This window comes from Otolemur garnettii, unplaced genomic scaffold, assembly GCF_000181295.1.
Source record: "Otolemur garnettii isolate 467f Iridium unplaced genomic scaffold, OtoGar3 scaffold00023, whole genome shotgun sequence".
In the NCBI taxonomy this organism is placed as follows: domain Eukaryota; kingdom Metazoa; phylum Chordata; class Mammalia; order Primates; family Galagidae; genus Otolemur; species Otolemur garnettii.
In genome coordinates, this window is record NW_003852418.1 from 6,132,447 (window position 1) to 6,144,929 (window position 12,483).

Below are 12,483 nucleotides of genomic sequence, written 5' to 3' on the forward strand. Positions count from 1 at the left end.
AAAAAAAAAAAAAAAAAAGAAAGAGCTAAAGGAATTTAAATAACAAATTTTAACCTCAAAGCTTTCCAGGAACCCATGAAAGTCAAGGGTCCCAGGAATATTTTTTTTGTTTCTATCTGGACATCTAAGACCTTGCCTTCTTTTTGAACTAAGATATTATAGAAGGCCTCTGTGCAGGGTGATAAGAGAATGAATTTCAGGACCTTTAGGACTGCTGGCCCATCACTGACCTCTCTATGTTGAGTGCTGGGTGTCTTCTAACACAGTCAGTCCCCACACTATTGCTCTCACCTTTAACCACTGTCATGTTAGTGGGCCAAAGCCTCTAAAACTGCCAAAGGTTGCTGGGATGGACATTTATTTGTTTGTGTTCCTTTTTTTTTTTTTTTGAGACAGAGCCTCAAGCTGTCACCCTGGGTAGAGTGCTATGACATCACAACTCACAGCAACCTCCAACTCCAGGGCTCAAGCCATTCTCCTGCCTCCACCTCCCAAGTAGCTGGGACTATAGGGGCCCACCACAACACCTGGCTATTCTTTGGTTGCAGCTGTCGTTGTTTGGAGGGCCCAGCCACAGGCGCCAAGCCATTCCTCTCATTTTTTATCTAAAGATAAATAAGTTTAAGGATTAGGGGAACTTTTTGATCTCTGGACAACAGAAAAGTGAGGCTCTTTTGACCAGTTATTTCTATAATGCTCAGGCATGTCTCCTCCAGTGTGAGAGCTAGGGAATGTGGAAAAAAGTGTGTTACAGGTGGCTTCAGAGGACCAGTTTTTCAGCTTTCCAAATTGGCCTTATTAGCTTAATGCAGTTCAGAAGGCATTTAGGAGTAAATTTCTTTATTTTTTTTGCAGTTTTTGGCCAGGGCTAGGCTTGAACCTCTGGTATATGGGGCCGGCGCCCTACTTTGAGACACAGGTGCCACCCAGGAATAAATTTCTTTCTTTTTTTCTTTTGTGCTGTGGCATCACAGCTCACAGCAACCTCTAACTCCTGCCTCAGGCGAGTCTCCTGCCTCAGCCTCCCAAGTAGCTGGGACCACAGGCGTCTGCCACAATGCCTGACTATTTTTTAGTTGCAGCCATCATTGTTGTTTGGTGGCCCATGCTGGATTTGAACCCGCCACCTTAGGTGTATGTGACTGGTGCCTTAGCCACTTGAGCCACAGACACTGAGCCAGCATGCATTTATTTAAATTTGATTTTTTTTTTTGAGACAGAGTCTCACTGTATTGCCCTCAGTAGAGTGCCATGGTGTCACAGCTCACAGCAACCTCAAACTCTTGGGCTTAAGTGATTCTCTTACCTCAGCTTCCCAAGTAGCTGGGACTACAGGCACTTGCCACAACACCCGGCTATTTTTGGTTGCAGTTGTCATTGTTGTTTAGCCAGCCAGGGCCAGGTTCGAACCTGCCACCCTGGGTATATGTGGCTGGTGCCATAACCACTGTGCTATAGGTGCCAAGCCTAAATTTGAATTTAGTTTTTGTTTGTTTGTTTGTTTGTTGCAGTTTTTGGCCAGGGGTGGGTTTGAACCCGCCACCTCTGGCATATGGAATCAGTGCCCTACTCCTTTGAACGACAGGTACCATCCTGAATTTAGTTTTAATAGCTGATACATTCATACAGTTTGGAATTCAAAAGCATACACAGTCAACAGTGTTCTTTCTGGTTACACACACATATAATATAGCAACTTCTTAAAATTAACAATATGTCTTTAAGATTTTTCCATATACATATATAAAGAGCTTTCTTTTTGTTTTATTTTTAAGACTGTTTTTCATTGTTTAGTTTTTTTGACATAGATAGATAGATAGAATTATTTTTAGAGACAGGGGCTTACTCTGTCTCCCAGGCTGGTGTGCATTGACATCATAGTTGACTATAACTTCGAACTCCTAGGCTCAATTGATCCTCCCACCTCAGCCCACTGAATACCTGGGACTTCAGGTGTGTATCCACCATACCTGGCTAATTTCCAAAAATTTTTATGGTGGCAGGGTCTTGGTATGTTGCTCAGCTGGTCTTCAACTCCTGACCTTAAGCAATCCTCCTGCCTTGGCCTCCAAAGTGGTGGAATTACAGGCATGAACCACTGTGGCTGGACTAAATATATTTAACCAGTCTCCTATTGATAGACATTTACATTTTCCTGGTCTTTTACTGTTATGAACCCATAGTCTCTGTTATGATTGAGACTCATAGCAGTGCTGAAAGGATGTCATTGGCTAGGGCAGAAGGGCTGGGATCTAGTATAGCAGTGAAGGGGCTGTCTGTGCTGGTGTCATGGGTACTCAGGCATCTGACAGGAAGAAAGCAAAAGATATGGCCGAGTGCTGATGGGTCTCACATGTCATAGTGGAAGCTTATGGACTTTCTTTCATGATTGCCTCTATTTTTGCACTAAAATAGAAAATTAAGCCAGCTGCTGAAATTTTGAAAGTAAAGATTGTTTTGGATGGTTGAAGTGACAAAAGAGAAGTATTGTCTGGAAAAGTGGGAAACCTAGTGGGCTAGGGAGCTATAGTTGCCGAGCACTCAAGATCAGAGATCACAAAATGAAAAGGAGCTCAGTCAGAGTGATTGTGTGTTTCTCCAGCTGTGTTCATTCAGCTGCATGTGTACTGGCTTAATTGGAGCCAGTGTTGGGGGTTAGCCAAATAAGTCAGTTTTGTTCCTCTTTCCACATAAAGTGGCTTAATTGGGGGCGGCGCCAGTCCCATATGCCGGAGGTGGCGGGTTCAAACCCAGCCCCGGCCAATAAACTGCAAAAAAAAAAAAAAAAAGTGGCTTAATTAAGATTTAGTTGCTGGTGGTCACAAACAGTGAAATCTCTTAGGAAGAGTGAAATATTACAGACTTAGACCAGAGACACTGGAGACTTGATGACAGATAAATTCTTGATCCTGCTGTGCTGAAAGGAACTCTTGTGATTTTCAGATTTCTGACTACATGATGCTGCCCGACACAGCCACCCTATCAGAGCGACTTCGAGTGTGTCTACAGGAGGGTGATGAGAACCCTCGGGACTTTACTACCCTCTTCGACCTGTCCATTTACCAACTGGATACCACCTCCCTCCCTAAGGTCATCAAGTCAGTACCTGTGGCTCTCTGAGCTGCATTGTACTCCATTCAAAGTGTTGGTTTGAAAACATGAGCTGAGGGTGGGAGTTAGGGTCATCCCAAATGTGGCATGCAAAATGTGTTCTCAGGTCTATGGTGAGGTCAACAAAGGAGCTGGGGTGGATGCAGGATTGGTGCAAAAGAACTGTCAGCAGTGATTAGCCCCTGTCTGTGCCAGGCTCTATACCAGGCATTTAGGGTGAACTTTATTCTGTTTTATCTAAGACTTTTCTTAGTTGTAGCACAGAGAGTCCTCTAAGTTGTAGCAGCCCACTCAGTAAATGGAGATGGTGGTCACTATTATTTGATCTGGGTGACTGACAGTGCTATTTATTAACTGACACTAAGAATACAGGAAGGGGACTTGCTGCCTGTAACACAGTGGTTATGGCACCGGCCATATACACCCAGGCTGGTGGGTTCAAACCCAGGCCGGGCCAGCAAAACAACATATGACAGCTGCAACATAAAAATAGCCAGGTGTTATGATGGGCACCTGTAGTCTCAGCTACTTGGGAGGCTGAGGCAAGAGAGTTGCTTAAGCTCGAGAATTTGAGGTTGCTGTGAGCTATGACACTATGGAACTGTATCAAGGGTGACATAGTGAGGCTCTGTCTCAAAAAGAATGTAGGAAGGGGATAAATGGGTTCTGTTCTGAGCACTCTCAGTCTAAAGTGGCTGAGAGGTTTCCCTGTGAGAAAGTACAGGTGGGGCTGGGCACAGTGGCTCACGGCTGTAATCCCAGCACTTTGGGAGGCTGAGGCAGGTGGATTACCTGAGCTTGAGTTTGAGATCAGCCTGAGCCAGCAGAGCAAGACCCCGTCTCTAAAACTAGCCAGGTGGTGCTGCCTGTAGCTTACTCAGTAGGGCAACAGCCACATAAACTGAGGCTGGCAGGTTCGAACCAGCCTTGGCCAGCTAAACAATGACAACTGCAACAAAAACTAGCCATGCGTTGTGGCGGGTACCTGTAGTCCCAGCTACTTGGGAGGCAAAAGAATCACTTAAGCCCAAGAGTTGGACGGTTGCTGTGAGCTGTGACACCATAGCACTCTTCTGAGGGTGACATAGTAAGACTCTTGTTTCAATAAATAAATAAATAGGCTTGGCGCCTGTGGCTCAAGTGGCTAAGGCGCCAGCCACGTACACCCAAGGTGGCGGGTTCGAATTCAGCCTGGCCCGCCAAACAACAATGACGGCTGCAACCAAAAAATAGCCGGGTGTTGTGGCTGGCGCCTGTGGTCCCAGCTACTTGGGAGGCAGAGGCAGAAGACTCGCTTGAGCCCAGGAGTTGGAGGTTGCTGTGAGCTGAGATACCATGACACTCTACCCAGGGGGACAGCTTGAGGCTCCTGTCTCAAAAAAAATAAATAAATAAAAAATAAATAAATAAATAAATAAATGACAAAACTAGTTGGGTGTTGTGGCGGGTGCCTATAGTCTCAGCTACTTGGGAGGCTGAAGCAATAGGATTACTTGAGCCCAAGATCTTGATGGTACTGTGAACTATGATGCCATAGCATTCTACCAAGGATGATAAATGAGACTCTGTTTCAAAAAAAAGAAAAAAAGAAATACAGGTGGAACTACTAGTTTAGGACTAGCAGGCACTTCACCTTGTTATTTCACTTAATATTTTGAGCAGTCCTCTGAGTTACTGGCCTCATTTTCACATGAATAAACTGAGGTTTAAAGAAGGGAAGGTATTTCCCAAGATGGGATCATGGATTTAAACCCAAGTCTCAGTGACTTTAAAGTCAGTGCTTTCACCTGCTTTGCTGTTGTTTTCCACCCCTAATGACAAGTACAGGAAGTAGCATTTTTGAGTATCTTTGGCCTGGCATAGGATCCATATCTGGATAAATCAAAAGCTGAGAGTACAGCTGCAGATAATTGTCTTCCTACCCCTGTACTTATGTTCAGGTTCAACAAATCCTTACTGAAATCCTACCGTACCAGGCACTATGCCTAAGGTTTGTGGTTTTATGGAAGAGACAAGACAAGACAGACTTTATGTGAAGTCTAAACTAGAGGTATGGGTACAAAGAAGAAGAGTATTTGGTATTTCCTGGAGTGAGCAGGAAGGTATTTGAGAAGGAGGTGCTCTTTTAGCTGCACGTGTGCATTTCAACAAACATTTCTTCGTCTTTTTTTTTTTTTCTTTGAGACATAGTCTCACCATGTTACCCTCAGTAGAGTGCTCAAACTCTTGGGCTTCAGCCATTCTCTTGCTTCAGCCTCCCAAGTAGCTGGGACTATCGGTACCCGCCACAAAGCCCAAATATTTTTTTTGTTTTTTAAGGGAATCACACCCTTTATTTATTTGCAGTTTTTTTTTGACCAGGGCTGGGTTTGAACCCATCACCTCCAGCATATGGGGCTGGCACCCTATTCCTTTGAGCCACAGGCGCCGCCCAAAGCCCAACTATTTTTGGTTGCAGTTGTCATTGTTTAGCTGGCCTGGGCTGGTTTCGAACCTGCCAACCTTGGTGTATGTGGCTGGTTCCGTAACCACTGTGCTATGGGCACCAAGCCTCAACAAACATTTCTTAGAGGTCTTATGTCTGTAGGGCTTGTTCGGCAAGAGAGCAGCCTGAAGCTCAGGGCCAGTGCCAGTTCTATGGATGGGACACTAGTAAAGTCCTCTAGAGGAGGGACTTGCTTGAATGTTAGTTTTGCACATGGTTTAATGATGATGATCCCAGTGCATACATTTATTTATACTTTATTTCTATTATTTCACTGCAATCATATAATGAAATAATTATACAACTCATCCTAATGCAGATGCAGCTTAATTGTCACTTGCTACTCAGTGACAGGGTTTAGATATGAATCAGCAAGCAATTGATGGATTAAGGTCTCTGTGCAGTCAGCCCTCTCTGCTAATGATGATCTACATTTGTAGCCACCCCCCAGCACTAGCGTCACTGCCTCAGCACCACCTCAAATCATCAGGCATTAGATGCTTAGAGGGAGCCGCAGCCTACATCCCTCATATGCACAGTTTACAGGGAATGGGAACAGCCTTGGCTTCCTTATGCCCTAGCTTTGCCCCAACCCCTGGAAGGGACTTTAGAAGAGGCAGCCCACCTGGAGGATGCACCTTGATCCCATTTCAGGCTTCCTGGGAATAAAGGAGTGTTCTCTACAAAGGGGTGAGAGGCTCTATTTTTCTTCTTAATACTTATCAATACTTGGGATCTTAGTGGGGTTTTCCTCTAGTATTTGTCTCTCTTCCTCCATAATGTAAGTTCCATAAGGGCCTGCCATGATCCCCTTTTCCATTATTACTATACTCCTGGTATATAAAATTGCTTGGAACATAGTGGATATTCAGTAAACATTAGTTGAGTGAGCCACAAAAGTGCATATTGTACAGATTCATTCATTTGGCAGCAGCAGACTTCAGATTTGATTCCTACCTCTTTTTTTGAGACAGAGTCTTTGTTGCCCTCGGTAGGTTGCTGCGGTGTCATTGCTCACAACAAACTCAAATTCTTGGGCTCAAGCAGTCCTTTTGCCTCAGCCTCCCAAGTGGCTGGGATTATAGGTGCTTACCACAATGCCCAGCTATTTTTTTGGAGATGGGGTCTCACTCTTGCTCAGGCTGTTCTATAACTTGTAAGCTCAAGCGATCCACCGGCCTTGGCCTCCTACAGTGCTGGAATTATAGGTGTGAGCTTCTGCACCTGGCCTTGATTCCAATCTGGTTTTTTTTTGAGACAGAGTTTCACTTTATTGCCCTCGGTAGAGTACTATGGTGTCACAGCTCACAGCAACCTCAAACTTTTGGGCTTAAGCAATTTTCTTACCTCAGCATCTAGAGGAGCTAGGACTACAGGCATCTGCCACAACACCCACTACTTTTTTTTTTTTTTTTTTTTTTTTTAATAGAGATGGGGTCTTGCTTTTACTCAGGCTAGTCTCAAACTCCTAAGCTCAGGTGATCCACCTGCCTTGGCCTCCCAAGTGCTGGGATTATAGGCATGAGCCACTGTGTCCTGCTGACTCCTACCTCTTGATGGGGAAAACAAGGATATACAGGGCTGGGTGTGGTGGTTCACGCCTGTAATCCTAGCACTCTGGGATTCAGAGTATAATCCCAGCACTCAGATAGGTTCAAGACCAGCCTGAGCCAGGGCAAGACCTCATCCCTAAAAAATACCTGGGCGTTGTGGGGGGGTGCCTGTAGTCGCATCTCCTTAGGAGGCTGAGGCAAGAGAATCACTTGTGCCCAAGAGTTGGAGGTTGCTGTGAGCTATGACGCCATGGCACCCTACCAAGGGTGACAAAGTGAGACTAAAAAAAAAAAAAATAATAAGGATGCACAATGAGTTAAAAGATTCAGAGTATCCTTTTGCCAAAAACAAAAAGACAGGTGGCACTTGAGGCTCATTGAGTAGGGCGCTGGCCCCATATACTGAGGGTGGCGGGTTCAAACCCAGCCCCGGTCAAACTGCAATAACAACAACAGAAAAAATAGCCCAGCGTTGTGGTTGGTGGCTGTAGTCCCAGCTACTCAGAAGGCTGAAGCAAGAGAATCACCTAAGCCTGGGAGTTGGAGGTTGCTGTGAGCTGTGATGTCACAGTACTCTACTGAGGACGATAAAGTGAGACTTGGTCTCTACAAAATAAGAAAACAAACAAACAAACCAAAAACAAAAAGCTTATTTAAGCCAGGCACAGTGGCTCATCCTCTAATCCCAGCACTTTGGGAAGTCAAGGAGAGGATCGCTTGATGCCAGGAGTTTAAAACCAGCCTGAGTAACATAGTTAGACCTCATCTTTACAAAAAGTAGAAAAATTAGCTGTGTGTAGTAGCTCACACCTGTAGTCCCAGGTACTTGCGAATTAAGATGGGAGGATCCCTTGAGCCCAGGAGTTTGAAGTTGCAGTGAGCTATGATGAGCCCAGACAACAGAATGGGACCCTGTCTCAAAAAAAAAAAAAAAAAAAAGAATAAAAAACCCTATTTAGGAGAAGCCTAATACAATTAGACTGAAATTTTTCTCTCAGTTCTCAATGAATAATACTGTATGATACAATAGAGACAATTCCTGGAAGAATCATTACATTAGATATAACAATAATACATTTTGCCTATTTTTCTAAAAAAGTACTGAACCACCATAATTGATGGAGAGCAGAACAGTGGGGTCAGTTAGACATGCTTTGCCAGTTTCTTATCTCGAGTCTTGCTTTTTTGTCTTACTAACACAGGGCACACGAGCAGCTAAATGTGAAACATGAACCACTCCAGCTTATCCAACCTCAGTTTGAGACACCGCTGCCAGCCCTTCAGCCTGCGGTAAGTAGGTGCATTTGGGGGGATCTGCTGTAGAACTCCGCTGTTGGTCCTTATGCTACCAGCTGGGCCCTCACTGTGGAACCTTCCGTGTGCTGTGTGTGGCACTACTCATGGATTCGCAGTGTTCCACCTTCAAACATACTCAGGAACCATACCCGTTAGTATTCTATAGAAATTTCCATGTGGTATTGTTCCCAACTTAGGAATCAAAGCTGTGGACTTTCCTGGCTATTAAACACTTCCCATCTTGTAGAGTCAGAGTGCATATATGAGAATGCCTGGATCAAAAGGAAGAAAAGCTTTGCACTGACTTTCCAGGCATTGAGCACTGTTTCGTGGCATAATTCTAAAGCCCAGGGGATAGTCATGTGAAAAGAAAAGTTATTTTTCAACATTTTAGTCCAGCTTTTTTTCCATAGTGACAGGGTCTCACTATGTTGCCTGGCTGATTTAGAACTCTTGGTATCAAGTACTCTTCCCTCCTTGGCCTCCCAAAGTGCAGGGATTACAGGCATAAGCCATCACACCTGGCTTTGGTCCAGCATTAACTCAACTTGCCTTTAAAATTGTCCTGTCGGGGCTCAGCGCCTGTGGCTCAAGTGGCTAAGGCACCAGCCATATACACCTAAGGTGGCGGGTTCAAATCCATCCTGGGCCCACCAAACAACAATGATGGCAGCAACCAAAGAATAGCTAGGAGTTGTGGCAGGCTACTTGGGAGGCTGAGGCAGGAGACTTGCTTGAGCCCAGGAGTTGGAGGTTGCTGTGAGCTGGGATGCCATGGCACTCTACCCAGGAGGACAGCTTGAGGCTCTGTCTCAAAAACAAAAAAAAAATTGTCCTGTTGGGTGGCACCTGTGGCTCAGTGAGTAGGGCGCTAGCCCTATATACCAAGGGTGGTGGGTTTGAACCCAGCCCTAGCCAAACTGCAACAACAACAACAAAGATAGCTGGGCATTGTGGCGGGTGCCTGTAGTCCCAGCTACTTGGGAGGCTGAGGCAAGAGAATCACCTAAGCCCAAGAGCTGGAGGTTGCTGTGAGCTGTGACTCCATGGCTCTCTATTGAGGGTGACAAAGTGGTCTCAAAAATAAAAATAAGTAAAATTGTCCTGTCTAACCACATTTTGGATTGTTACAAGCCAGTTGGCTTGATCTTGGTAGCTTGAAATTGCCCATGATGAGAGGTAGTAGTTAAACATCTAGCATACCATTAGTTCATTTCTATGAATTCTGACTCCAAGTTGAGCACTTTCTATACTAATCCACATCTGCTTCCCCAAATAATTTCTGTCCCTAAAGAACTCATGATTAAATACGAAACAAGGTCAGGGTTTGGCACCTGTGGCTCAAGTGGCTAAGGCTCCAGCCACATACACCTGAGCTGGCGGGTTCGAATCCAGCCTGGGCCTGCCAAACAACGATGGCTGCAACCAAAAAGTAGCAGGGTGTTGTGGTAGGTCCCTGGAGGTTGCTGTGAGCTGTGATGCCACAGCACTCTACCCAGGCGACAGCTTGAGGCTCTGTCTCAAAAAAAAAAAAAAAGAAAGAAAGAAAGAAAGAAAGCCAGGCACAGTGGCTCACACATATAATTCTAGCATTTTGGAGCCTGAGGCATGAGGTTTTTGACCTCAGGAGTTTGAGGTCAGTCTGAGCTATATAGTGAAACCCAATCTCTACAAAAAACTTAAAAATCAGCCAGGCATGGTAGCACACATGTAGTCCTCGCTGCTTGGGAGGCTGAGGTAGAAGGATCGTTTGTGCCTAGGAGTTCAAGGTTACAGTGAGCTATGATTACACTACTGCACTCCAGCCTAGGTGACAGAGAACAACCCTGTCTCAAAAATAAATGAATGATTGAAAAATAAGTTCTGTAATCAAATATACAACACAAATCTATGCCCCCAGCTTTTGTATCATTGTGCTGAGTTAAATGGCTCTGGTTTGGTTGGTTTCATGGAATGGTTAGAGTTGGTTCCATTTGGTTGCTTATACTGGGCTAGTAGTCTTCCTTGATATGGGTCTCATGGATGAGGTAGAAGAGATGTGATGGGAGTTTGGGTGGTTCATCCCAGAGGAAAGGCTGATATGGCCCTTTACTGCCCTCATGACTTATCACTGTTAGATACACTCCTTCACAAAAGGCTTTATTTCCTTTTAGGTTTTTCCTCCTAGTTTCAGGGAATTACCACCTCCTCCTCTGGAGCTGTTTGACTTAGATGAGACATTCTCTTCTGAGAAGACTCGGCTTGCTCAGATTACCAATAAGTGTAAGTTTGGCCAATTTTAAAATTTTGTTTTCTGGCTTGGCTCCCATAGCACAGTGGTTACAGCACCAGCCACATACACCGAGGGTGGTTGGTTCGAACCAGGCGTGGGCTAGCTAAACAACACTGACAACTGCAACAAAAAAATAGCTGAGTGTTGTATCGGGTGCCTTTAGTCCCAGCTATTTGGGAGGCTGAGGCAAGAGAATCACTTAAGCCCAAGAGTTTGAGGTTGCTGTGAGCAGTGATGCCATGGCAGTCTATCAGGGCGACATAATGAGAAAAAAAAATTTTTTGTGTGTTTTCTCTTATGAATTTTATTTAATCATAAACTTCTGAGATTTACTATGAGAGAAAACTTAAGAGTTTGTTTAGGGAGAACAAAATGAGAACAGGAGTATAAAGTTACAATTCTTGTTTATTTCATGTAAGGGATTTTGGTTGTTTTTTTTGAGGCTAATTAGCTCAGTGAGTAAGAACATGGTAGAGCAGAACACCAAAGGTCTCAATTTTTTTTTTTTTTTGAGACAGAGCCTCAAGCTGTTGCCCTAGGTAGAGTACCTTGGCATCACAGCTCACAGCAATCTCCAACTTCTGGGCTCAAGCGATTCTCCTGCCTCTACCTCCCAAGTAGCTGGGACCACAGGTGCCCGCCACAACACCTGGCTATTTTTTGGTTGTAGCCGTTATTGTTGTTTGGTGGGCCCAGGCTGGATTCGAACCCACCAGCTCAGGTATATATGGCTGGCTCCTTAGCTGCTTGAACCACAGGCGCTGAGTCAAAGGTCTCAACTTTTATATTATAGCTCCTTAGTTCTCACCATTCTATGGTCTGAAAGACCATAGGATGAATCCTGACCCTGGCTGCTACCTAGCAAGCCTTGGTCATATGTCAGAGAGCAGTTAAATACAGAAATTGATTTAGGGAAAACAATTATAAAGATTTCTAGGGGACTCTCTGGGACAGGATTCCAGAGAGAGCCAAGTATGCCTACCTTGACATGTGGATGAGAACCTGAGGTGCCAGGTGGCACAGCTCTGTGGTGAATGATCCTCCTGACTCTTAGCCCTGTGCTGCTTCTGGCACGAACTGCCTCCAACAGACTAAATGGGCCTGTACATATACACTAAGAGGCATACAATTAACCATCCACTTTGAGGCAGTGACCCCATTCCTGGGAATCTACTCTAAGGAAATTAATGAAGGTACACAGATGACTTCTGCACTGTTTATTTAGAAATATAAGCTGGGGGCTTGGTGCCTATAATGTACCAGCTAGTGCGCCAGCCATATACACTGGAGCTGGTGGGTTTGAATCCAGCCCAGGCCTGCCAAACAACAATGACAACTATAACCAAATAGCTGGGCTATATGGCAGTTGTCTGTAGTCCCAGCTACTTGGGAGGCTGAGGCAAGAGAATCGCTTAAGGGCAGCGCCTGTGGCTCAGTGAGTAGGGCGCTGGCCCCATATACCAAGGATGGTGGGTTCAAACCTGGTCCTGGCAAAACTGCAATAAAAAATAGCCGGTATTGTGGTGGGCACCTGTGGTCCCAGCTGCCCAGGAGACTGAGGCAAGAGCATCACTTAAGCCCAAGAGCTGGAGGTTTCTGTGAGCTGTTACACTACAGCACTCTACTGAGGGTGACAAAGTAAAACTCTGTCTCTTAAAAAAAAAATGAAAGAGAATCGCTTAAGCCCAAGAGTTTGAGGTTGCTGTGAGCTATGACACCACAGCACTCTACCCAAGGCGACAGCTTGAGTCTCTGTCTCAAAAAAC

General features: G+C 45.0%; 1 protein-coding gene across 1 annotated transcript in view; it reads left to right on the plus strand.

The window, feature by feature from the left end:
• Positions 1-12,483, plus strand: part of IFT52 (intraflagellar transport 52) — a 44,892-nt gene that overhangs the window by 27,915 nt on the left and 4,494 nt on the right. Inside the window, exons 10-12 of the mRNA XM_023511976.1 lie at positions 2,925-3,098; positions 8,352-8,439; positions 10,599-10,707. Coding sequence (XP_023367744.1) covers positions 2,925-3,098; positions 8,352-8,439; positions 10,599-10,707 — 371 coding nt within the window. The remainder of the gene's footprint in view (positions 1-2,924; positions 3,099-8,351; positions 8,440-10,598; positions 10,708-12,483) is intronic.